Source organism: Strix aluco, chromosome 15 (assembly GCF_031877795.1).
Source record: "Strix aluco isolate bStrAlu1 chromosome 15, bStrAlu1.hap1, whole genome shotgun sequence".
Classification (NCBI taxonomy): Eukaryota; Metazoa; Chordata; class Aves; order Strigiformes; family Strigidae; genus Strix; species Strix aluco.
Window position 1 is genome coordinate 11088274 of NC_133945.1, and position 27019 is coordinate 11115292.

The 27019-nt window shown below is 40.0% G+C and overlaps 1 protein-coding gene across 11 annotated transcripts in view; it reads left to right on the plus strand.

Annotated features, from left to right (window-relative positions):
• CHLSN (cholesin) overlaps positions 1-27019 on the plus strand; it is a 134684-nt gene that overhangs the window by 94123 nt on the left and 13542 nt on the right. For 5 of the 11 annotated variants that reach the window (XM_074841371.1, XM_074841373.1, XM_074841372.1 and 2 more), the window contains one exon: positions 12504-12679. In XM_074841371.1, the coding sequence (XP_074697472.1) occupies positions 12504-12679 (176 nt within the window). Of the gene's footprint in view, positions 1-1674; positions 1720-2531; positions 2612-3991; positions 3999-4814; positions 5229-5463; positions 5484-7096; positions 7177-12503; positions 12680-27019 lie in introns of those variants that run through there. The other 6 variants (XM_074841378.1, XM_074841377.1, XM_074841379.1 and 3 more) reach the window with 6 other exon arrangements.

Sequence of the window (27019 nt, forward strand, 5' to 3'; positions counted from 1 at the left end):
CATGTTTAATGGCACAGTACTACTGTGGTCGTTTAGATGAGATGCTGGGGGATATGGTGTAGGGGAGAACTTTGTAGAGCAGGGCTGATGGTTGGACTCGATGATCCAAAGGGTCTTTTCCAACCTGAATGATTCTGTGATTCTACTTGCACTTGATCACTGTGATTGGAAGAGCAGCGAGCAGACCTGAAGGAAAGCTGGATCTTGTAATTTGTGTGAACTCTTAGAAACATTATTCCTTTAGCTTTCTCATTGAGACAAAACTTCTTAAACCAAGATGTTCAGTGGGAACTGAACTGTACATGAGATACACATGGAGCTTTTTAGTACTTGTTTCTTTAAACAGGTTCAGATTCTGCATGCTGGTGTTCAAATGTCTATTCATGGAAACTATATATATTATATTTATATATATATTTACAAGAATAATAATTTCACAGACATTAATTGTCGCAGTCTAAGTCACCCATCTCTGGTTATCACTGGGCATGAAGTAAATGCAAAAATCTGTGATGTCTATGACGTTCATTCCTTATTTTGTGTTAAGATGTCTCTCTTTTCATAACCAAACTTAGGGTCCAATTCTCTGTCTCCCAAACCATTTATCCTATTGTAAAGCACATCAAGTGGCAAGACATGAGTTGAGTTGTTGATACCCTTATGCTCAGCTGTCATGGTATGAATGTGCAGGACATTTGAGGGGCTGCTTGTGTTCTGGGTGTAGCTGTGGGTGTCTATTTTATGGTTGCTGAATCATGAAATGAACCCGTTCTGCTAAAGAAATGCATCCTGCATGCTTCGTTTTCTTGAGTGTCTCCTTCTGAGCCTTGTTCATTACAATTTAAAAACTGTATGTTCCTGCATACATGTGCATGTGCAGTTGAGTGTATATAAATATATGTATGTATGAAATACATTCTGGAATATTTAGCTAGGTTTTTAAAAAGATGTTAGTACAGCAAACTACAAGTGATGCTAGTTTTATTTAATAAGAAATTAATGACTACAAGTTTTGTTGAGGTTTGGGAGAATACAGAGGATTTGAAAGTAGAGTATATATACCAGGACATTAATTACCTCTAGCTATACATCCTGTTGAACTCTGGAGCTGAAGCTAATGACAACTTGTTGGTAAAGAGATGTGAAGTTTTTTATGGGTTTTGATGGCTTTTTTGTTTTTGCAAAAAATGCCTTCCTAAGTCAAATGTAAGGATTCCTGTTTGAATTGTAAGGAAAGTCACCTTTCCTAGGGATTGATAACCATTTATTTTTCATTTAATAATTAGCCTTCTGCTTCACTAGTCTTTCCCGTAGATGGGGAAAAATTTACCTTCTCCAACTGTGTGTTTAATTATGTTCAATTTTTGAGTCAGAATGGGTATGTTACAGAGAAGCTGTCAATTTGAGACTAAGCAAACTAAATATACTCAGCTGAATGAATCCAGTACCGTGAACATGAACCACTGTTGTAAATAAGAAAGGAGATATCCAGAAGCTTTACAGTATTCAAGAAGTGTCAGATCATGTTCATTTGAAAGGGATGGCAACACTCTTTCTCCACCAGCGCAGACACAAGTATTCTGTTTCACCCAAGATGGGCCATCTGGGTCTTTATCAGACCCTGATGTTTGCACTTCTATTGTTGAATTTCAGCATTTTTGGAATAGCCATTCAACTTGTTTTGTAGAATCCCAGATCTTTCCCATCATAAAGATTTAGGTAGGTGAGATTAAAGCAAAATGTTTGTCCTTTGACCTTTGAAGTAATTTAATCTATTTTGCTGAGTGTTACAAAACCTTATAAACTGTTTTCAAAAAGCTCTTTTACCAGCATATGTTGCTGTAAGGGCAATTGGGATGAACTATTAGGAACTCTTGACTATGGTGTAGATGTGATTTGTTGTTGAGGACAAAGTACTCCTGATGATATGGAACTATCAAGACTAGTAGAAATGTGAGGAATAGGTGCCCATTAGTTCCATTTTGTTGTATCCAACTCAGCAAAGCAACAGGGATTCTTCCAGATCTCCATACTCTAAAGGAATTGTCTAAAGGACTGGGTCACCCTTCAGGGAATCTGCTTTAATACATTGGCATGACTGAAAAACTTTGGCAAGTCTTGCCTTGGAGTATGACTACTAGAATATCTGTATTTTGTCAAAGACTTCTGAATGAGAAAATAATTCTTTTCTGTGTTGCGTGTTTGAAAAGAACACATTCCATTAACAGTAAATGCTGTGGAAACTCATAACACTTAACTTCTGAAAAATGCATCACTATGAACAAAAATACCCTGCACTCTGCTCTAAAGATAATATTTATATTTTCTGCCGAGGGAGTAATTGGGGAAGAATATAATTTGAGCTTGAGAATGTCGGTACAAGTGATATGCACTGTTTAAGTCCCACCTAAGCTTTCCTTGTTTGAAATTTTAAGTAAAGACTTCAATGAGTTCCTCTGCATAAGGATAAATTTAGCTCCAAGAGCAGTGCAAAACAGACTTGTTGATTGGTGTGGGAGTGATTGCTGTGATTCCTGAACTATAATGGTGCTGTCATTTCTGCAAAGGATCTGTGCAGGGGAAAGCAAAACATGGAACAGATTTTGAAAAGGTAAATCATGGGTCTGTGGATATGCCCAAAAACTCATATGGAGCCATAGTCTATTATGAATCACAACTTTTTTTTTTTAATTGTAAATTATTGTTCTTTAATTACATCTTCAGCTATAATTTTGTGACTGTTTTGTGTGAAGAATTCAAAACTGGACTGATAAAATCAGCGTAAAAGCTTCTTACTATTTAAATATTGCCTCAACTATTCTCATAGCTTGATCATGCCTTAAAAATGCTTGAACTTCTGTGCAAAAATAAGTCCCTTACTTTTGGTCATGGAGGTGTTCTCCGGGTCACTCTTCAAGCGTGTAGGTCACTTCCATTTCCGTGTGATGTGAAAATAATAAAATACCCCAAAAAAGGCTGCATTTCCCAAAGAAATGTGAAAATAATAAAATCACCCCAAAAAGGCTGCATTTCCCAAAGAAAGAGTGCCATTGCACCTGCAGAAATACATATGCACTTGTACTAAGTTCCTGCATTCTGTCTGCTGGTACTGAAATGGAGATGCTGGGAAGTCTCCTCTCTCTACTGTCAGAGTCATCCAGACTGTGTGCCCTACAGGTTTGGGATAATGAGGTGCTGAAACATTGAGTGGAAGTGGAGGCATCCAGTCCATCCCCAGACCTCTCTGGTAGTGAACATGTGTGTTGCTGTCAACATTTCATGATGACCAGCACAGAGCGGGCAAGCATGGTTGCTCTGGCTCCACAGGCACCTATTTATTATCTGTTCCAGTGAATTCCTGCCACAGCTGAAAAAGAGATGTAGCTATCATCATTTTTGCTTGCCTTGCAAAAAGCAGGCTTTGATTTCACCCTTCGTGTCTAACTGAAGTCTAGATAAATCATCTGAAGTTGGCCAAAAAACTTGAGAAGAATGTGATCTACAGCTGTGATCTGTGTCTTTCCCATTTTTATAGGGGTATCTGTATAAAAACTGCATGAATTAGGGTAATGGCAGAATATACATGTGCTGGGTAAGCCTGTGGCGGTCATTCCTAAACAACGTGCCAGAAATCCCCGTTGGCTGGAGTCACAAGTAATTGCAAAGTTCTTTTTGACAAAACAATCAGCCTAGCCCCCATGCATGCAAGTTGCTGTAATTCGTGGTACAGATCAGCACATGGAACTTGGTGCAAGTATGAGCTGTATGTGGCTGCTATGGTGATTAAATACATAAATATAATAGATAAATATGGACCATATTAGAAATTCATTACTGGCACTCTCTCAGATCACAGTCAGCTCCAGCGTGCGGGGTCAGTCATGTTTCCTTACTCCGAGCGGGTCCTCCTGGACTGGGAGCGTGAGCTCCTGGAGGGGCTTAGACTTACGCAATGGCCCCGTCCTACCTTGTCAACCAGCAAATTCAACACAAAAACGGTAAACAAAGGGCTTTTGTGCATGTTTTATAGTTCAGTGAGGATTAGTAGCCTGACACGATTTTCAGATGGACAAGCTTAGAGTTAACTTGCCTGAGGTTAATGAGGGAGGACGTGGGGCAATCTGTAGAGGCTGAAGCAGAAAGGTCTTGCTCCGATTTCAGCTGCGGTACGGAGAATCATTAAAAGTGGGTTCTGCTTACCTGGGTCGGTGCGTTGGTCACGTGTTCCCTATTTTGGCTGCCTTAGGATGTGGATCATGCCGATCTCAGGCTCTTACTTGCAGTCCTTCCCGCAGCTTCAGAGGTCCCCTCCGCTGTGGTGGACATCCTAGCCTGTTCGTGGGCTCTGGCTGATTCAGATTCCTGCTTTTCTTTCCCCTCTCACCTTTTAGCATTCTCCAGCTGTAAAATCCATCCCTTTCCTGAAATGCAGAACGATGCACTTGTCCGATGAAGTTTTTCCAGGCGGGATTCAGATTCCAAACAAGCTTTTCATTTCCTTCGCGTGGGGGGGAGAGTGAAGGCAGGGAGGCAAGGAAAGTGCTCGCTTCCTTTAAATCCCCACCAGCGTCTTCCCAGCGCTGGAAGTGAAGTAGCTTGTCATGGTGATCTTCAGAGTTTAACTTTAGGGGGGGGAGGGAGAAAGTGGAAAGCAAACTGAATGCTGTAGTGGAGATTTCTCTCTTCCCCTACTGGGCCCCTTGCCGACTGTTTTTATTGATTTCAATCACTGGAGGCTAGCTGGCTCTCAGAAGAAACACTGTGTAATGTGTTCTTTCCTGGCTTTCATTAAAGAAACTCAATGCAGTGCGGTCACGCTGCCGAGCTCGCCTGGCAACCTGCCTACACCCTGTGGTACCTCTTTCATTGGAGGAGATCGAGCTCGTGGTTTGGGGTTTTTTTATTTATTTTTTTTTTAATTCTCTAGCAAGGATTTCAAAACAGCCTGTGCTCTGCTTCTACCTCCTCTTGCAGCCTAAAGCCTTTTTAAGCTTCGGAAGAAATTGTCAGCACCCCTAAAGGGGACGACTTTGGTGGCGATGAAAACACTGAGTGTTGCGACAGCCTCGTGCTCCTTCTATTAAAATTCCTCTGTGCGTTCTGGGGAAGGGTTAAAAGGGCTGTGTGTAAGCCACGGGGATGTGGATACAAATGATTTCCTAGGGGTTTCCTTTTTTTTTTTTTTTAATTCCATCTTCTCCTGATTGGTTAACATGGTTTAATTAAGGGTAAGAGAGTAAGCAAAATCCTTCAACAAATATGTGAAAATTCCTGGCAGTGCTCTAGTTGCAAATGAAGCAAAACTGCATTCCCCAAGCCTGCAGTCGCGGTGGTGTCTTAAATATTTCTGTTGTATTCAGGACTGTGATACTGGTGGAGAAAAATGAGAAATAAAATATGGTACTAATTTATGCCTTAGAACTTAATCTGCTACAGTATGTATTTTATAGGGGCAAACAATCTATAAAGTAGAATTCAACAAGGTAGGTTCTGTAAATCGTATTGTTCTGGGTGCCTATAAATGTGTTCATTTAATTTAGTAATTTGTTCAATTTCTTCTTATTCAGCAGTTCCTAATGATAACACTTTATGTGCTCTTCAGAATTGACTGTAAATCTGCGAAACACGTAAATATCACATAGTTGTAAATTAAGCCGGGTTTCAAGCTAGTAAAGGTGCATCTATTCTAAATTACAGCTGCAAGTTTAGGGTGCTACCTGATCACTTGTGCTTGTGAGATACTATAGCTGTGTACACAAGGACACTTTTTTTTTAAAAAAACCAAACATTTACACAACCACTAAAAGAATCCTTTCGTGGATCAGAAAGATAAAAAGCTTGTTCTTATTTAAATCTGGTTTCCTGCAGAACTTGTTTGAGGCATTTCTGCTTGGGTTGCATCTACAGAAACCTTTCCCAATCAACTTAATGTAAGTAATTCGCAGTGTTTTTGTTGTGAGGAGTTGAGATTCTAAAAACACCCAACTTTTATGAAAAATCTTAATTTTTTCTTTGAGCAATGTATAATTTTAAAAAAATCTTCCTCTGTAAGTGCTGCAGACATGGTGTAAGGAGGTATACTTCTACAATGTTACTTTTAATTCAAAATTTGCTTTCTGCATGGCAATGAAATTTCATATGCCCTCTCTGGTCATACTTCTTCTTTTTATAAGGTGCTAAATGATAGAAAATAGTTATTTAAATTCAATATGGCAATGAACTATTTTATGCAAATTCTATAACTGTAATTGTAGCACAGTTCTTTGGCAAGCCTCAGATAGTAAATCATTTGTCAGTCTTTCTTTTACGAACCTTGCATCTAAGGATTTGCCAGCCTTTCTTCTTTGTAGGTTTGAACTGTGTTTATAGATTCTGCTTTTTGTTTTTAAGCTGGCAGATGGCCAGTTATTTTTCTGGGTTCATATGTATTGTGTAAGACAGAAACAGAATGTTTTGCATCCTGGTATCATGCACAGGGCATTTTCGGGGCAAAAGGCTACTTGTAAGCAGAAGCCATTATGTGACAGGTCGGTAGCTCCTTGTCATCTCTTGGTCACAAACCCCTTTTGACATTTCTCCATATTAAAAGTTATGAAATAATATGAGCTTAATGAACAAACAAGGTGCTACAATGCTCCTACTATGAAATAAGCCATATCATCCATTTCCCCATCTTTCTCTTCGGAGTTCAAATATTTGACGCCCTTTTTATACGTTTGTCGCTGTCAGTCAAGTTGTAATTTATTCCTCTGAATTTCTGATGTTGCTTGCTTTGCTGTTGTACAGACTTGTGTTGCTGTTGTGGTAGAAAAGGATAAAAGTCTATTGGCTTGTGGAGGAGCTGGATTCACTGGTACTAATAAATAGTAAATTTGGTGTTGTGGCTGGTCTGTGGTTACTGCTATAGTTTTGGCAGCAAAGCTGAACCCCTGAACAGGCAGAAAGTTCAGACCTACACAGGCAAATCCCAGAGGCAAATTTGTAATAAATGAATACTCAGTTAATTGTGGTAATTCTTCTGAGTTACTGACTGTCAACCTTATTCTATGCTGGCAACAGACAACTAGGGTTGCAAATGCAGGAGTCTCTGAAACAGTGACAAGCGAGAAGGAGGAACAGAAGTCTTTAGAAGATGTCTTCAATTTACTCAAGTATGAGGCAGTCAAGGACCTTTGGGTAACTATAAATCTGGAAACAAATTAAAAAATGCACTTACTGCTCTACTGAAACAATACAATTACTGTGTTGTTAATACCATCTTGTTACTGGTTGCCCAGTTATTATGGTTCATAGTCCCTTGGCAGTATAAGCTTTTATGCAGATGGAGTCTCTGAAAAACTACACCTGTTTGGTTTTGCCACTCTTGCTGCAGAAAAAAGGGTCAGCTATCTTCAAGAAATCCTGTCTTGGGTATATCTTTTGCCAGTTTCTGCCAGTTATAATTATTTTTCTCTGTTCTGAATTGCTTAGCAGGACTGCTTTACACTATTAAATGCTTTACTTCAGTTTGAGAAGGTTCTCCTTTTATGATGGGTAAGCTCATTTCTAAAGATCACTTACAAAATGTTTTAAATTTGTGCAATATTTCCAGATTACAAAAAATAATGGAAAAATTTAACTGGTATCTAAAACTGCCACAGCTGAAGTGTCCAGATATTTTGAGTCAGATGTCTTAGACTGTTTACAGTATATTACCATGTTTACATACTATTCAGAAATTTAGAGACTGGCATTGTTGAAAGGCACTGTACTGGCAGTCACAGCACTGTGCATGCAGATGGACGTGGTGTAGCACGAACTTTGGGAATTTGCTTGAAGATGTCTGAGCTCACATCTCCATACCCTGGCAAAGATGACATGGGTTTTTATAAGCATAAGTGTTAAAGATTTGGGGGTCTGTCTTTTACTCAAAATATGGCATACAGTGGCAATATCCTTTTTAGCACCTTTTCAGGCCTTCTGGAAAGTTTTCAAGTGGAAGACTCCCACCTCCTTAATCACGAGAAAACACTGGCTCTCCTCTGAATGTCATTCATTCAAGTGTACTGACCTAGCTTGACCTTGTTTAGATTGAGATCTAATGAGCCCAGGATCCAAGGTGGTGTGGTAGCTCTCAGCAGGCTTTGGAAATAAGCAAGTGTTGTGTTTTTCTGTATGCATGTGGTTTAAATTTATCACGTCAATAAACAAGTGTCTCACATGCTCAAATACGGACTTTACAATGTTGTAGTTCAGACTAAATTGTAGCACTACAAATTGTGATGTCACTTTGTAAATATAAAAGGAGACAACATGGAATATTTATGACCTCAAAACAATGAAGTCCTGTTGGTTGGGTTTTTTTAATTTAAATAATGACATAATACTAAAAATCTTAATCTGAATGGCTCACAAACTTTGGACACATCTTGCAGAAAAACAGTCACACTAATGGTTCAGGGAAAGCGAAATTAAAAAATAAGGCTGTTGATTTAAAGAAAGGAGGGATGCATCAGTAGAGGATCGTAACAGAGATTATCCAAGTTAAAATAAATACAGCTAGGCTTTAAATTCCAGTGAAAGGTTTGGTTTTGTTTTCTTTCAAGTCCCAGGTTTTGGGGAAGGTTGGTTTTAGTTGTGGTGGTGTTTTGTTTGTTTTTTTTTTTAAATTGCAATAAAACTACCCTCAGCTTCACTCGAGAATATACCACCAAATTTAGGTATTTTATGAAGCACATAAAACCTGAGGCTTTCAAATAAAAAACCAGTCAAGGACAGATTGTGGTATGTTCTACTAGATTAATCAAGTTGACATGGATGGATAAAAGTATAGTTGCAACTAGAAAAGTTGTTTGAGCTGTAAGTTTGTGAGCACTTTTACAGTATGTGTGCTGGGAGTCCCAAACAGAAGAAGCCTGAAGAATCTGATTTTCCTTGGATGATGATGCTGTGGGCTCCCAGAAGGTACCTCCAGCTGTAAATCCTGAATCTGTCACGCCTGGGACAGCACTGGCCCCGCAAGGAGAACAATGCTCTTGTTTCAGACAGCCCACAGTGCATCAATTGCGATGCTGGAAACAAATGTTGTTAGGGCTCGGTATTTACGTTGGGACCTACAGGGAGGGAGCAACTTGTTTTGTTTTTAATGGAGCGGTCGGGTAGAGGGATAAAAAGCTTTTTGATAATGTGAGGAATGTGGGGGGGAAGGGAAGGTACAGAGATATGCATTTACTGTAAGTATGAAGAAGCAGAGGCCTCTTTATCAGACCGGCTCTAATGATGTGCCACAGTCACTTTATTTGAAAGCTTCATGGCTCACAGAAAAGTAAACAAATTCATTACATTATTTTTAAAAGAAGATTAACTGTAGTGTGTCGTCTGTTGGACAGCTGCTGTAGTAATCTTCTACAAACACTTTATAAATGACCACCCTCAGTGTTTTCCTGGGCTTTGTGTGGCTGGATTGTTATTTTAGTAAGTACCAGGGTGGCTTTTCAAATGAAAACGTTGTTTCCTGTATAACAATTACATACCTACCTTCACCTAAATATTATTTTATTCTCAGCATGAGTTATAAAATGTCTTCTATACAAATGCAACATATGTTGCTTTTTTGCATGTGTTTGCACATGAATGCTGGCTTTTCCATAAAAAGAGTTAAAAAGTATTTTAAACAAAAAACCCAAATACTCTTTACTGTCCCACTCCCATTTATTCTAATTTCTGCTTTCTTGCCCTTTTTTGGTCTTTGAAAATGAAAAGTTGAAAAGATGAGTCAGAGTAAACTTAGATGATACATGAATTGACACTGAACAAATGTTTAGTCCTCAGCAGGTGTCCTTGGCAAATAAGATTGTGCTCAGGTATTGTCTTGTTTAACCATCCTTTGCTTCAGCATCAGCAAGAATAATGTTATTTAGCACCGTGTCTGGATTTTTGTTTGTAAGCACTTGGCTAACACAGATTGATATAACGCTAAGGATTTGTCAGTTTATAAAGTGGTTTCAACCAATCTTTCCATAAAGCAGTTGATCTTCTTGTGCATTCAGTTTTCAGTTATGGTTCCTCAAACAGGTGAGGAGGGAGCAGAGAGTTGAGAAAGAGTGTTTCATTCACACTCAGTTTCGCCTCCCTGGGTTTCTGATGCTCTAAGAGGGAACTTTACCTGGCAAGTACGATGCTATAGTAAAGCTGCTGGATCTGAACCAAGTCCACTCTGTCAATGTGATTCTTGTTCTTGGAAAGGGTGGTGGTGGTTAGACTCCTTTATCTGCCTCAGCCCTGGGATGTGGGATCCTAATACAGCTGCTGTAGGCATGGGTGGCTCCTCTGGACTGCCTTACTTGTCTCTGTGTACTCCACCTTCATCAGCTTACAGTTGAAGTGTCCGAGAGACGACTTCTGCAGGTTTGGCAGAAACATGAGAAAGTGTATTTTATTTATTTTGAGCAGAAGAATTATGGGTCTAAATAACAAACACTTGCATGCAATCCCCCGTTTTTCTGTCCTTGTCATAGGAGTCTGCTTCAAAGTCCACTTGTGTACAGATAAGGCAGACATTTCCTGGGCCACCTTCCATCCGTGCCATTTCCACTGCTGTCGGTGGGTGGTTTCTCCCTACCCAGAGACCCCATCTTCTTAGAAATACAGCCTGACCTTGCAGGAATTGCTCAGGTTGTCTTAACAAGCCCAGTACAACTGTTGCTGAGGAAGTGGATTAATTAATGGAGTCATTTGCAAATCATTACTGCTTGGGCAAAATCTCTATCACGTTTTGTGTTACTGCAAACACTGTTTCCACAGTGTTGCCCACAGCCCCACCTCTTCTCGTTAAATGTCATGAGCAGGATATTTAAAGGGTCTTGACAGAAGGTGCTAAATGTGGTTAGATAAAAAAATGGGAGCCTGACAACCTATTCCAATATGAGCCTGTAATGTAGAAGTGTGTCAATGTTTGCAATTGTGAGTTGGCTACAAATGATAGTAGGGAAGTAGCACAGCACAGCAAAAAGGAACTAAAAACCCTGAGTTCATCACAACACTTAATACTTCTATTATTTTTGCTACTGGATTTCTGTTCTTAACTTGGAAGAGAAGGTGATATTTAAATGGTCCTTGTTGCATACTTTTAGCCTGCATTTTATCACAGTGCCTGACCCATGGAGGTGGCTCAGAAGCAGCAGTTCCTTAAGCCGTGATGAAGGTATCAAAGTATTATTTGGGACTGTGTGAGATCTGTAACTATTATATAAGCAAAGAATTAGCAGTCCCCCTTCAATCTTGGACTTGGAAATATCTGAAAGCAAGACTGATACAGTGTAAGAGTCTTGTTTGCAGAATTTCGTACTTTTTTCGTTGCTTAGTTGTTACTGCGAGGTTGCACAGAAGAAGCAGCTTCATAGTGTCCAAATCCCTCCTGCTTCCCGAGGTACATAGAGGTTTGGATACCTAGAAGCTACTCTGTCTACAGTTTTGTGAAAGTCTATGTACGCTGATCATCAGAATAGTTAGGGTTCTGTAAAGAGTAAATCTCTCTCTCTCTGAGGGAAATCTTGGGGAGAGCATTGAACAAACAGCCATCTAACACTAGACCAGCTGCAATATTTTTATGCTTCTAGTTGATACTTAACAATTCAGTGAGACTATTGCCTGGAAATATATGAATAAACCTCTCTCAGACATCTAGGAGTCCCTGAAGTCAACCTCATCTTGCGATGGAACAGCATTTTATTTCTACACTGTGATCTTGCACTGGATTTTCCCTGATAAACTCAGTGTATCTGTTTAATGTTTTTCATCTGTATGTGAAATCCTTTCATTTGGGGTATAATTATGCATATATTTATAGTAACATGGTTTTAGATGTGAATAATTAACTGTTCTGGCTGCACACCTAAAGAAACTTCAACCTTTGTGTGATAGACGTGTACATGTTTATTGAAGTTCACGCATATGTTTACCCAAGATTGCTAAAAGATCTCCAAGAGGTCTTGGATGAAGATGGTAGTTGTCACATCTTCTCCTCTGGCATAGCAGAGGAAACCCCTGTTTGGCAGACAGAGGTTTTCTCAATGCAGCAAGGTGTGACATTACACAACAAACAGCCCCAGAAACTAAGCATTTTGAGGAAACCCCACTTCTCCCACTTAATCCATACCCTCCCTCCAGTATGAAACAGCCTCTGCTGTTCACATTGCCCCCCTCAGAATGGGATGGGAGAACAAACAGCACAACAGATTTTAGATATGATATTTAATACGTAGCTAGAAGGTGCTCAGATTACTGCTGAGAACAGGATAATCATCTATAGAGGGCAGTTCTACAGATTTCTGCAAGTGCAGTATTTACAGTTCTCTGAATTGAGGAGGGTAGGGAGGTGATGGAAGTATAGTGAACAGTAAAATTATGAAGCTTGAAGCTTCTGGTTTTAAATATTACGTCTGCCCTTCAATTGCATTTGTGCACATTTTGTCCACTTTCCTATAAAAATACAAACACTTTATTTAAATGTTGATTTTTTTCAGGCAACAAAAGAAGAGGAAGAACTTACCGCAGAGGAAAGGAGGAAACTGGAAAGAAAATTAAAAAAAGAGCGCAAGAAGAAGGAAAAACAGCTGATGAGGGAAGCTGGAATCTCCACTAAAAAGGTGGAGCCCAAAAAGCATTCGGGATCTGAGCTGGCTCTGGCCTATTTAACCAGGTAGGAATAGTAAAACCACTGCAGGTGCTCCCTACAGAAGTAAGCCATAAACTGTGCCAGAAAGCCAGAACAAGCTGAATCCAGTAATAACACATTAAAGGAAATTGCTGCAGTTAAGTACTGAATTAATGTTTCGTCTCAGCTGACACCCCAGCATACAGTTGATCACCCCATTGTATTTATATCACAGGAACAACTGAGAGATGTTAAGTATGGTGCAAACATTTTATAGAAAAACAGATTCTGTCCTGAGGATCTTATAGTTGATATATAAATATCACTGGGTTAGCTGCACTTAAAAAGATGAAAGGCACATTGCAGAAAAGATTGCATTGAGGCAATTGGTTTTATTTCTTGAGTGCGCTGTTCTAAGCAAAGGAGTTCCAGTTGTTCCCTTTATGTAAGCAAATGGTTAAGCATTATGGAGTCTGAATTTAGCCGCCTGCATGATGTTTGGATATTTGTAAATTAAGATGGGATTATGCCACTATTTTAAAGTTAATAGTGTACAATGCCTTACTTTTGCATAGCAAAGTATACAGCAAGTATAGTGTCTGATTTCAGATCGGAAGCAATTACTTCATCTAGTTAGAGCACTTATTTAGAATACTTAAAATTCCAACATAAAGCAAAGTCTATAGTTAAACTAAAGAACTACAGCAAAGCATTTGTAGTACCCTACAGACAGTAAGAGGTCACGTATAAACAGGACGATAGTGTTTAATTTTTTTCCAAACTGCAAAATATACTCTGTCTGTAAGACCTCCAGGACTGGCGTGTTACGAATAGTGGGTTACCACGTGGAATAATTCCAGGGTTGCATCTCTGGCTATGCTGAAAACTGAAGCATCCAGACTGTCTGAATTGTTACTTACCACTCTCAGTGGGGAGGGAGGAAATTAATTGCATTCCAGGCAGAGGGACATGTGCATTTTTGTTACATAACCCTCAGCACGCAGAGATAGCAAAATGACAATAACATTTTTGATCTGGAAAACAGCTGGAGTAGTTCACCACTGTTTTGAACTGCAAATGGATTGACAGTTAGCTCTGAACCATCTGCTCAGACTATACTCTTGTATGTGTGCTAGTAAGTGGTGGATCTCTAGATAAAGGATTTCAGTTTTGGAAAGCAAAGGAACAAGCTGTGGGGTTTTGATTGATATTCCACTGTTATCAGTATGGATTTTTGCCTTGTTAGGTGAGAGAACATGAAACTGTATTTGAACTAATATTTGAACCAATTTGACTCTAGAGTTTCACTTAACCTGTACCAAATTACTTTGAAATGGTAAACCTGCCTTGTCATTTGGTCCGTAATACACAGAGTCCAAGGGCTATATGTACAGCAATAGGTTGTGAGGGATTATTTCAGCTACAGACAATTTGAATTTTGTAGACTTAACAGGGATATTCATAAGGTGCTGAACTGCCAAGCAAACATAGCCACAGACATCATTTTAGCCCCAAATGTGCCGGGATCGTCTTGTGCTGTTGTAAATTACAAAAAAACAGCTTAATTCTTTTACACCTCGGATGTTTTTTCAACCCAGCAAGATTGGAAGAAGAAACAACTGGATTTAAAGTAATCAGAGAAATGGCATATTAGCTGGGGAAGGGAGACTAAAATTCGAGCTATGGAAATCCATTGCAAAACCCCCAGCAACTTCAGTGGGTCAAGGATTTCAGTCTACATGTTTTTGTAGGGCTACAGGCGTGAACAATGTGGGGGAAGATAAATTAATCTTATAGCTGGAAGAGATTAATATAATTGGAAGTAAACAAAAGGGTGCTGTGGATTTATGTTTTGTCCCACCTACAATAAAAAGCCTTACGTGACATAAGGGTTCTGAGTGGCATCTCAAATCCCTGAGGACATGTGAATCTCCTGTAGGACAGGTGGAACTTGAAGTACCATATGATAACTAAAACTGTCATTTTAATTTATTAAGAGACTATTTGCAGTATGAGAGCACAACCATATGAGACTTTAGCCTATGACAGGAGAAAATTGAAATTGTTTTAGTGAAATTTTGTTTGATAACTTTTAAAGAAAAATGTTAGAACACATTCAGTGAAAGATTTTTTGCTACATAGCTAGGCTTTTGACATGCAAGAGAATATTAAACTTATTTTGTAGGTCGTACATATTTTAAGAGGTAGTAGTTCCCTCAGAGTGCAGAATCACATTTTTTGGTATGTGGAATTCTTCACCAGTAGAACAAATTTCTGTTTCAAGCGGTAAGGTCAGGGAGAAGTAGCAAAATTTTACTTGGAGGAAATAAAACATAGCTAATAACAGTTAGTGTTTTGCACTTAGAAAGCCCTGCTTCTGCAATAGCTTTCTATGCTTCATTTAAAAACTAAAATGGAAGTAGCAGGCAGCCCACAGGCAGCACTCCTCTCTTCGTGGAGGCATGAGGTGACTTTCACGAAGATGTGCCTCATCCTTTTAGTCCCTTATCCTTTTAGTCGAGGTGAGTTAATGAAGAGAGCATTGATGAGAGGGAGTAAGGCATGCGGCGTAGGGGGCAGGACCGCTGACTGCTTACTGCCCTTCCTGACGGCTTTCAGACCAGCACTACAGCAACAGAACTAGATTCAGAGCGATGCTTCGCACGAAGAGCAATGCTAGACCCAGACACGTGGCTGCGCTTGGTAGCACTGCCGATGTGTGCCCCTGCTGCCAGGGACTGCTGGGGGTCTTGGTAAACCTCCAGACCGCTGGGCACAGTGCACTTCTACAAGCTGACCAGTTCTTCCAGTTTTCCAGGTTTTTTATTTGAGTCTAAAAACAAATAGTCCTTGATGCTTTGCCAGCCTCCAGAGAGGTCAAATTATCATTTTATTGGAGGACCATCCTAGCAATTGAGAGAGGCTTTTTTTCCCTATGCATATGAGATGGCTACATGCAACAGCAGCTGATGCCAACTAGAAAACTGCAGCTCCCAGCTAGACCTGAGGGTGCTGAAGAGTTTCCCCTGTGAGCTGGCTGACATTGATAGCCTAGGCTTTTCAGCTGCTTTCTCATTTGAATGAGACCAGGACAAGCATGCACCAGGTTTTGTACCCCCGATAGAGGAGAAGCAGCCAAATGTCTACTGGTTTTTTCTTCTCTCACTTTCTGTTGGCCTGTGGGAAGAGGAAAGGGGGAGAAAAAAAAATCTTTGCTTCACCAATTTTTCTCTCATCTGTTCCCTCAATGAGATAAGCTCAGGCACTTTCTCAGTGCAGCAATCACAGCGTAACTGCGGAAACACAAGAAAGTTGTCTACTGTCAGATTCTCCAGTTTGCTGGAGGAGCAGAGAGGAAGATCTGAAGGTACATAGAGGATTACAAATAGGGAGCTAAAGCAAAAAAGGAAGCAGAAAAGTTATAAAACTATGAGAAGGAAAAAAGAAAATATACAATAATGAAAAAAAACCCCAGAGTGGTACTGAACAGAAGAGAAAAAAATGGTAAAATTACTGGAGAGGAATAGGGAAAAGCAGAAGTAAGGAAGTATTAATGGTTGAATAAACTGCTGCATTGGGTTTGCAAGGTTTTGGTAGCCAGGGGTACAGGGGTGATTTGTGTGAGAAGCTGCCAGAAGCTTCCCCTGTGTCCAGTAGAACCAGTGCCAGCGGCTCCAAGACGGACCCGCCACTGGCCAAGGCCGAGCCCATCAGCAACGGTGGTAGCATCTCTGGGATAACGTATTGAAGAAGGGAAAAAAACCTGTGCAACTGCAGCTGGGGAGAGGAGTGAGAATAAGTGAGAGAAACAACTCTGCAGACACCCAGGTCAGTGAAGAAGGAGGGGAGGAGGTGCTCCAGGCCCGGAGCAGAGATTCCCCCACAGCCCGTGGGGCAGCCCCTGGTGAGGCAGCTGTGCCCTGCACCCATGGAGGGGAACGGTGGGGCAGATCCCACCTGCAGCCCGGGGGGGACCCCACGCCGGAGCAGGTGGGTGCCCGAAGGAGGCTGTGACCCCGTGGGAAGCCCGCGCTGGAGCAGGCTCCTGGCAGGAGCTGTGGCCCCGTGGAGAGAGGAGCCCACGCTGGAGCAGGTTTGGTGGCAGGACTTGTGACCCTGCAGGGGACCCACGCTGGAGCAGGGGAGGAGTGTGAGGAGTCCTCCCCCTGAGGAGGAAGGAGCGGCAGAGACAACGGGTGATGAAGTGACCACAACCCCCATTCCCTGTCCCTGTGCCACCCTGTGTGGGGGGAGGAGGTAGAGAAATTGGGAGTGAGGTTAAGCCTGGGAAGAAGGGAGGGTTGGGGGGGAAGGTGTTTTAAGATTTTGTTTTTCTTTCTCATTATCCTACTCTGATTTGATTGGCAATAAATGAAATTAATTTTTCCCCAAGTTGGGTCTGTTTTGCCTATGATGGTAACTGGTGAGTGATCTCTCCCTGTCCTTATCTCGACCCACGAGTCTTTCATTATATTCTCTCTTCCCTGTCCAGCTGAGGAGGGGAGTGATAGAGCAGCTTTGGTGGACACCTGGTGTCCAGCCAGGATCAACCCACCACAACTGCACAAATCTTTTCCTTTTAATGATGACATGCTTTTTTTCTTTATAATGGCAAGTGATAATTCAGTTTTAAAGCCAAGATTAGAATGTCTCATTACTTTGATTCTTGGAAAATAAAAATTCATCCTTGTCTGAACGTCAAGCACTTTCAAGTGTAAAGATGGTGCAATTCATGAAAATGGTAATTAGACTTAATTATAACCTAAGTGACCTTCTGTGGTGTTAAAATGTTGGCAGAACGTGTTTGTCTTGGCAAGCCACTCTCTCCTAGAAACGCTTCTCTTCTTGTGTTTGGCTTAGAAAGTTCATTGCTGTATGGATCTGCACATATGGTTTTCTCCATCACCCACCAAAGGAATAGAGAGAGATCTGAAAAGATGTCACTAAAAGTATGTGGAATGACAAGATTGATACCATCTGAAGTAGAAGTAATAGATAATATTGTTATCTGGATATTGCTGTGAATTACCTAAGTCTTGCAATATTATTTATCACATGTTAAAATTTAAAAAATAAGCTGCTGGAGTACATTTCTTTTCCTTCTGTAATGATTTATGTTATATTAGTAATATATGTCACCAGAATGTTTCTCAAGGCATTGTCTTTTCAGTTTCCTTTATAGATCTTACTTTCCTCATCCCTAATTTAAATCTAGGTGAGATTCAGAGAATGTCAGAGATTCTTTAAAGAAGAAAAAGTGCATAAAGAATAATACAAAACACGTTACAGAAACACAGAAGTGAGAGACAGTCAGAATTTCCCGTTGAGTGGGGAAACAGTCTGGCTCTGCAGAACACAAGGTGCTTTTTGCTGAGCCCAGTGGCAGCACTGCTGAAAGCGGTGTACAACCCGGGGCGGTTGGTTGGCTGCTGTGTTTGCAGAATGGAAACAGATCCCAGTCCTTGGTCAAACTTTTTTACAAATAGTGCCAAGCATGGGAGATTTTAAAGCTGAAACATTGTTATCCCTTTCAAAGAATACAGAAATCTGAGAGGTGCTGCTGTAAGCATTTGATTCTTTTATATTTTTAATATATATATGTATTATATAGATATATATAATATAAATGAAAATGTATAAAGTATATCAAGTTTTTACTCCTACTGGAGCAGAGGCCATCTGAGGAAGGGCATTAATAGGTACCTTAGTGTTAGCATCTAAGAAGTTTCTGGTTTTGGAAGAAACCAGGAGAGGCTTGTACTGGGCTGTGAAGAGGGCAGCAACATTTGAGATTTGTGGCCAAACAGGTGAGATGACAGTGGCCCTTCAGGAAATCACAAAACCATTCCTCCTACCACATTTGGGATGAGGTGACTCTATTAGGAGAGCTTCTGCACACAAATACAACCACACCCATTAATGTTGGAAAACAGTTTCTAAATTTAATGAGTGGGCTCATGTCAGATTTAGTTTGCTTCATTGATCCATAATGTTCTGAAGCTGTTTTTCCTCTCACAGGTTTAGTATTTTTAAGCAACGGTCAGTGATGACTGTTGATGTTTGATTCTGAACCTAAATAAGTCATTCTCATTGCTGCGGGGCTTACTCTTTATTAATTTCAAATTTGGCACTGGTGTTGATGGTTTCACCATCAATGGCTTAAGCTTTTAGATATTAAGAGTAACAGATGCACTAGAAATCTAAACATACACAGATTTTTTTCTCCTTCTAGAGACAGACTCCTTGGGTTTGATAGCAACTAACATTAGCATTTAGTGTCATTTCTCCTTCCCCCATGCTCTGGGATGGAGAATGAGTTTCCTTCCTGATAGGGAGGTGCAGTGTACATAAAAGCTCATCAGTTCTCTTGAATTTCACAAGATACTGGAGAACCGCTCAAGTGATGAATCTCAATTAGCCAGTAGCAAAAATAGTATGTGAACTTAAGAGAAACCACTGTAATTAGACACAGCGATGTTGCTGCCTTCCCTTCAACAGCTGGGGCTTTAAGGTGTCTGGAAAAAGCAGTTTTTCCTCAAAGATAGGGGAATAGTGATGGAGGCTAGTTTTACTTTAATAATCATAGGGCTATTTTTTAAAGGTTCTGGGGCAAGCATTAACTATGGATGTAATTAATCTATTCATACACGCTTTTAGTCATTTTGTCACATTCATTAGTTCCGTAAGAAGCCTCATGAATCCAGAGAGTCAGATACAGGATAAATTTGCATTTGGCGTTGTTCTGCGGCTGTTTTATATGAACTTGGGCAGGCACTTGCTGCTATCTGATTTCAAAGGCTTGCACTTCTCCTAATACTCTAGAGATTAGTGAATTTGTTTTAGCACTTCTCCAACCTTCTATATTGCTTGACTTTTAATTTCTACAAGGGCTTGACCTGCCTCTAAGTGGGATTCCTCTCCTTGACCTAAATCAGCATGTCTGTAAGACTGAATGTTTTCCAATTGATGTTAATAGCTGGCAGATCTTCCTCATTTTAAAGGAAGCCACTGCCTCTGTTTATGACAGAGAAAAGTAGTCTCATCTTATTAAGACTGAGTTACCTTATCATTATCCTACGCTCCCTTGTGTAACTTCAGCACCCCGTGGCATCTGATGAAGCCATCTCAGTTTGTTTGCAGTTCCCTAGCAGCCCCGGCATTACTCAGAAACTCTACAAGGCTTTCTGTTGCAATGCCCACAGCTTTCCTATTTTTAGGGTGCCAGTATGCCGGCAGTTATTCTTGTGGGGGTAGGTGGAGAGAGCATATTCACTCTACAGATTTGGTGCTGCTTTGGGCTGTTCTGTAAATGTACTCAAGCATATTATCTTCCATAGAAGGCAAAGCTTGATCTTAGGGTATATGAAGCAGAAAAATTGTTCTGCTATGTTGGACCTGTTACTGAGCAAGGTTTTCTAAATCATTGTATTGCCCCACATTTTGTAAGTAACTTCTCCTCATCCTGGTGTTTACATCCTTCACACAGCTGTATCGGTTTTCTCAATCTCACTGCCCCTTTGGTGAAGCAGTACATCCATAATCCTTCATCTGCTGCTAGTCCTTCCAGACACTGATGTGCTCTGTTGCTCTTCTGTGGACTCCTGTGTCTGTGATCATTCTGGACATGGGAGGTCTGGAAGCAAACATGCTGTTTTACTGTAGCCACCTTCCAGCTTCCCACAGAAGGAACTGAGTCTGTGATTCCTTCCTGCTCCCTGTCACTCTGGCTTTGGTTTAGGGGCCACAACATTGGACTCACCTTTGAGCCATAGCACTTTGAGATTTTGTATTTTAATTTGCCGCACACTAAAAACCTTTGCTTTTCTTCCCGCCCCCCCCCCCCCCCGCTATTATTCAGTTCTGTGTCAATGATGGTGTTGGCGTGAACATGCTAACTATAGCCATAATAAATTTTTCACTGACTGTAAAAAGGACAGTGCTTCTCATCCTACTTCAGCCTGGCTGTAGCAAGTCAGATACCCTACCATTTCAGAGGTGGCTTTGTGATATACATTTCCAGATGTTAGTGTTCTCATTATCATCTGATTATTCAAACCATGCATTTAGGATTCAGTGAATGTCACGTTACACTTTTGGTAATAGCACCATACAGCTTTTGCCTGTTTAATCAAGATGTCTGACAGCAGCCCAACTTGATGATTTTAAATCCCTATGATACACTCATTGACTTCTGGATTCACTTTTCTGTGTCTTGATTGCAAGTGATACGCAGAACTGTGTTGGAGCCACGCCAGTGTTTTTCTAACCCCCACATGACATCCACAGGATGTCATATTGTGCAGGAGTTGCTTTTAAACCATTATTAACTTCTTGGTGGGTTAGCTGCTTTTTATGATTCTAACACAATAGTTTCACTGCTTTGCAAGAAGCACGTTAACATCTTTGTCTTAATTTAGTGAGTTCACTGCTGTTCCTTATGTATATCTCATCTCTCTTTCCACCTATATATATTAACAGCTACCCAGACTGAGTGATCCAGGCTTTGCGTGATGAAGGCTCACCAAAAAAAGGAAGGCAGCAATTTTGATCTGCAGCTCTTCCGTGTGAGTCCAGCTTTGCAGTGCAGATGGTAAAGAGATGCTTGCACTGGCGCTGAACAGAGGAAGGTGCCTGCATGGCCCAGTGCTGTGCAGAAATACGAACTCGGGTCTGGAAGCTGAATAACTGGGTTAACACCCAGATGAGCCTGAATGAAGAAGTAATGGCTCTCTGCAAATGAGCTCAGGCACTGGATGGAACTAATGTATAAGTTACACCATTTCCAGTGCCAGAGTGGGCACTGAGGCTTTGTTAGCTGTTACTGAAGATAAACTTGTCAGTTAAAGGTAATGCTGACAAATAATGGTATTATTTACTACATAGTTCTAAAAACAGCAACCAAAAGTAAGAACATAAAACAACTTTAAGTAGCTCGAAGCCAATCTTAGCTATTTTTACCAAGAATTTCTGGGAAGAAAATGAACTGTAGGAATATATTCTGGGTATCAGTAATACTATCCTGGAAATGTTCCAGATGTACAGAATTGCTTTTTTTTTTTTTTTAATAATTTCAGTAATTTCTAGCAAGTCCTCTCCATACTGGTGTGTCAAGTTGTGAAGATCCTAGGTATTTACAAATCTTTTTGGATGTATTTTACCATTTCTAGCTTGCTGGGTAAGCAGCTTTGGTTTTTAGAGACAAAACAGGCTTTGAAGATTCTGAAGGTTCTAAGACTTTTAAGCTTAGTTATACGTGGAAGTTCTCAGATGTTGCAGATACTTTTGTGATATTTTCAACTCATTTAGAAGTAGGAAGTTTCAGAAATATCAATGATTGCATGATTTTCCAGCCAAATTAATGAATACTTACGATGCAACTCATTCAACTAAGCTTTGGCAAAGCAGCCAGACTAACACTACTTTCCCTGAACCAAATCCGTTATGGTTTAGCGATTAATATTATTCTGGATAAACTCCTTTCTATAGGGGGTGGTTTTGGAGCAGTTTTCTTACCCCTTTGCTTAGTGCTAATGTATGGCTTAAGAGGAGAAATCAAGAGAAACTCATGTCCCTGCTAAATTTTTCTCAGTCAGAGTCAGTAGCTGTTCTGTCTTTCTAAATCTGCTCATCTATTTAGTTTATGACAGAGGAAAGACATTTCTTCTTGTAATTTCCATAACCATAAATGGTCACTAAATTTAACAAAAAGGGAGAAATAGATTAGGAAACTCTAATCCTGCTTTATGGCTCCAAATCAAATAATTCGTCTTTCTAAATCTTTGAATTAATTTTGTGGAAGGTCACAAGTGTACATCTCAAAGCATATTTCAGTAAAAGCTGCAGAGTGATTTACTTCGAAACCTTCTCTTTGCGCTTCTACCATTTTTCCAATGTGAAACAAAGCTGTCAAAATATTTACTTGGGCATTTGGTTCAACCATTCTCATAGGGAAATACTGTCTTTAATAGCATTATTAACATGAATTCGCAAATCCTTTCATCTGACATCTATCATTTTACAGGATCAGCTGAAAAATACGTTTTATCGACTAACTGGCCTCATCTTTAAAGGGATTTTTATTTTTGTTTTTTAAAAAATATTTTCTCTATCTTCTCCCTGTCATAGTAATGGTAATTTGCTTTTCCATAATACCTTTCCTGATAGCATATCATGACTGTATTTTGACAAAATAAATTTAAAATATTTTGACACTAATTTATTCACTCCTGTTATGACAGCTTTTAAGAAATTGTTATATTACCCCATTTTGCAGATGGATAAATTAAACAGTGATGAAGTTTGTGACTCACCAAAGTCCTTGTACTATCCAAAGGTCTCTTTTCAAGCAAGTGACACGAGGGAAACTAGACATAACTTTCTTCTCATCTGAACACAGGCTCTGTTTTCTCTGGCCCTATACCAATGTCTGGTCCCAACAGACCTGTAGGATTTTTCTCAGTTCCTTATTTTGAAAGAGGAGCTTGCATGGATGTTTTTTTTCTGTAGTGGCATCTCAAGGCATTCCTAAAGGCCGCTAGCAACTCTACTAATCTCTGGGTGGGCCTGCAATGTATCGATTAATATTCCAAACCCTTCTAGCTACTTTGGGAGAGGTTTTTATCTTCCATGGTTGGGGTCTCCTTGCAGTTGTGGTCCTTTGTAGTATTGCTGCAAAGGACTAGAGGAGCTTTATTCCACTTTATTGCTGCTGATAAAACTAGGAACAAAAATTCTGGAGTTAGCCAGCTGGAGGTTACAGACAGCACTTCTACTCTCAGTCACATATATTAAGATTTTTCTCCTGCATATGATCTTGTATCAGATGAGATTGGTGGCTCTTAAGATGACTCATTCTTATGTGCCTGAGGAGGCTTCCCATGCATTCTTGATCTTTTTCAAAATCTAGTTGGCTTTTATTTATTTATAATTTTTTCACTAAGATTTTAAAGATTTCTCATGAATTTGCACATACATGTTGTCACAGCTGTAAATTGTATTAGCAGTAATTAACTGTTGTGCTGTAAAGTGCGTCCTCAGATGGGGAAAACTAGATTACGTGTGTTAAATCCATAAATATTGGGGTAAAAATAGTCAAGGTTTTTTTGCCTGATTCTCTTTCCTGTAAAATAACGACTTTATTTCCAAACCTAGTTAAGAAAATTTAATGCATCCTTTCTTAATGACTCTCATTTCCCGTAAAATAAAATTTAGTATAAATGAATTTTCTTAACAGTTTATTAAATGTAGCCATTAGATATTTCTTGTTGAGATCCAGCTTTCATCTGTCCATAGTATTATACAAAAGAGATTGCATCTAATTAAATAATTAAGCAGCTTTAATATATTATTTCATCTGAAATTACTTTTTAAAACCTTGGAGATATATTAGGGAGATTCAGAAGCAGAAGTCTTTAATAACAGGCCAGTCTGCTTCGGGACCGTATCCTGGCAGTAAGTAGACACCTTCATTGTTCACTGAAGTTGTGGGTGCTCAAGACTTCACACAATCACTTTGACCTTTTCCATTTGTCTTGAGGAAAACTTTTGCACTATTCAGGTCAAATAAAACCAGAATAATTAAAATTGCCCACTTCACATATAAGCAGTGCAACAAACTACCTCTTGATATTTTTAAACTAAAAGCAGATTGCAGGGATTATTTACTTTATTTTAATAAAATTTTGTTTGCCGTGAGGCTTTGTTGAAGCATATGAGGCATAGCTTTTTCCTCCCAGCCTCTGAAGTCTGCTCTCCCCTGGCTCTCCAAACTCCTTGCCTAGCACCTGGCTCCGAGCCCAGGCATCCCATCCTTAACCTGTCTTCTGGATTTGAGAAAAGGCATTTTGTACTCACCCATCTTCTTCCATTCAGACTATGTTCTTGACATGGCAGAAATGCAACAGGAAGGTTTTATGTTTTCTCTGTGTCATAAAATTTAGATCTAGGAGAATTAACACTGCTGCTCACTTCCTCAAACACATTCAAACTATTCATCCGATGCCCAAATACTCAAAATAGTGGCGAGTAGTTTTGTAGCTCTAGGGAATCATTTGGTCTAGTCAGCCAAAGCCAAAATTAAAATTTAAAATGCAGTTGGCAATGATTAATCAATTAGCTCCAGGGAGCTGTCAAGGTTTCCTAGCCAGAGTTAGAATAACAAGCAATATTTTTGAAATAATAAAACTGGATCCTTAATAAAACTTGTCTCCTGCTTCACACATTTATTGATGTGATGATGCCCAAAAAGGTATCAGTAATTACTTTTATATGAATAAAATTGAATTGGAATGAGAGCCGTCTGCAGGAAACAGTAATTGGCAGATCAGTTTCTTTAAGCATGGATTACTTAAATCTTAGTAGTGCAGTGCACATCACAGGGTATTAGAAGAGGGGAATCTGATACTGTCCTGAATACTGTAGTGGAGTGGTGGATTTTATATTGCAGTGAGAGATACCTGACCATACCAACTACATTGAGAAAATGCAAGTGGGCTGCCAGCTGCTGTACACTTTTAGGTTGATCTTGATGTTTTCATTGGCTTATCCATTTTTGGAACTCTTCTGCAAAAAAAAGAGTAAATCATTCTGTAAGGTGACAACTTAGAAGATTCAAATGTCCAGGGGTCTGCAGCACTCTCTCTCCTTCTGCCTCTGCCATACTTCCTAATGAATGCAGCTGTTGGAGGTCCAAATGGGGATGTGAAAAATAACAAGGATGTTTGATGGGTGATTTTGGTTTTGAGAGCTTTGATATATGTTCTTGCCTTTGGTCCACAATAACCCCACACGTGGTATCCTCTCAAATGCACTGTAAAAGCTATCTGTGTGATGGGTTGTTTGAAGAGGGCTGTGTGGGGCTTCCTGTAACAAAGATGAGCTATGTCTTAATTAGCCAGCAATAAAACTACTTGGATTTCATTTTTTTAAAAAAAGCACACAAATGTAATTTCTGCAACAGTGCATCTAGGGCTGGCGCCCAAATTAATAAATATCTGTGCTTCAATACTGCCCTAAGAGAACTCAGTTAAGTAAAGCGGCTAGGTAAGAATTTGACAATCCAGGATGTCTTCTGTATGCCTACAGAACATTGTCACCAGAACAAGCCAGCGCTGTAGAAAAGATGTGGGGCCAGTCCTACAGCATAGGCTCAAGGTTCAGCTTCCCTTTGAGGGAGGGATTTCTCCTTTCCTGGAGGCTTCAGCCTGAGCCCCTGGACACCGCAACATATGGGACTGATTTGAGGCCAGCTGTTTGTCAGTGTGAGCATCTCTGCTTGTCAAGCAATGAGAGGACACAGGAGGTACTTCTTCGCAGATGCTGCTGGCACCCAGCCTGCCTGGCTGTCCTCCAGGTTGTACCTCTTGCATCCCTCAAGTTCACCGAGACCATGCACCATGGTCTAAGCAGCTCCTGTTCCTGAAGGATGCGGGGAAGCCCTGTTGGGAAGTCTGCAGGAACAGGATTTGGATATTGTGAGGAGGAAAGAAGGCCAGTTGGGCTCCCTGTGACTGGGACTAGATGTCCTGGATGCTGAGAGTCAGAAAGGGAGAATGTGCATGGTGCTGGGACTTAGTGTAGTAGGCATTTGGCATGTGGGCATCTCGTTAGCATAATGACAAAGCATTGCTTTTTCATATCGTAGTCAAATGTTCCTCTGGAGCTTGGAACTGCAGAAGAGCACTTCTGACCTTGTTGGCTATGGAAGTTCATTAGGTCTCTGCAAAGGTAGAAACAGCACAGAAACACCCAACCTGAAGTTAAATTAAAGACATCTGGTTACAAAAAAGCAACACATTTTCAGCAGTGTAGCTGATCAGAGGTCCAGCTGGGTTAGACACCTTCATAGGGTGCCAGCCTCACTTTGTAGCTACAGGGCTTCTTGAACTAGCCCATGCATAATGACTAAAGAACACAAACTTTTAACTCAGTATACTGAGCAATAAACTGGCACTTTGGCATCCTGGCTGGTTGAAAGCAAAATCAATCAGCCAACATCTTCAGTATTCAGATCCTTCTCCAAGCGGTCATTTCTTCATCCCTTCTCAAAAAGGGAATAATATAAATTTTCTCATGAAGTTGGTTTCTCTTCCAGCATTTTCTTTCAGCATCACTATACGGAAAACCATGACACTTTCATATATTTCTTGTGTTTTCTTATTAAAAGCCAAAAGTTTTGGTTGGTTGGTTTGTTTTTTTAATGATTACTAGCTTTGAAATAGGCCTTAAAATTATGCAGACTTTTTTTATTACGCTAGCAAATATTTGACTTCTCATAGCAGCTTTTATATCCTGTCTAATTCTTTTTTTGTTAACACTGTAATATTGTAAGTATAGCTAGTATAGGTATGACCTAGCACTGCTGATACTGTAGAATTTTTTGCATTG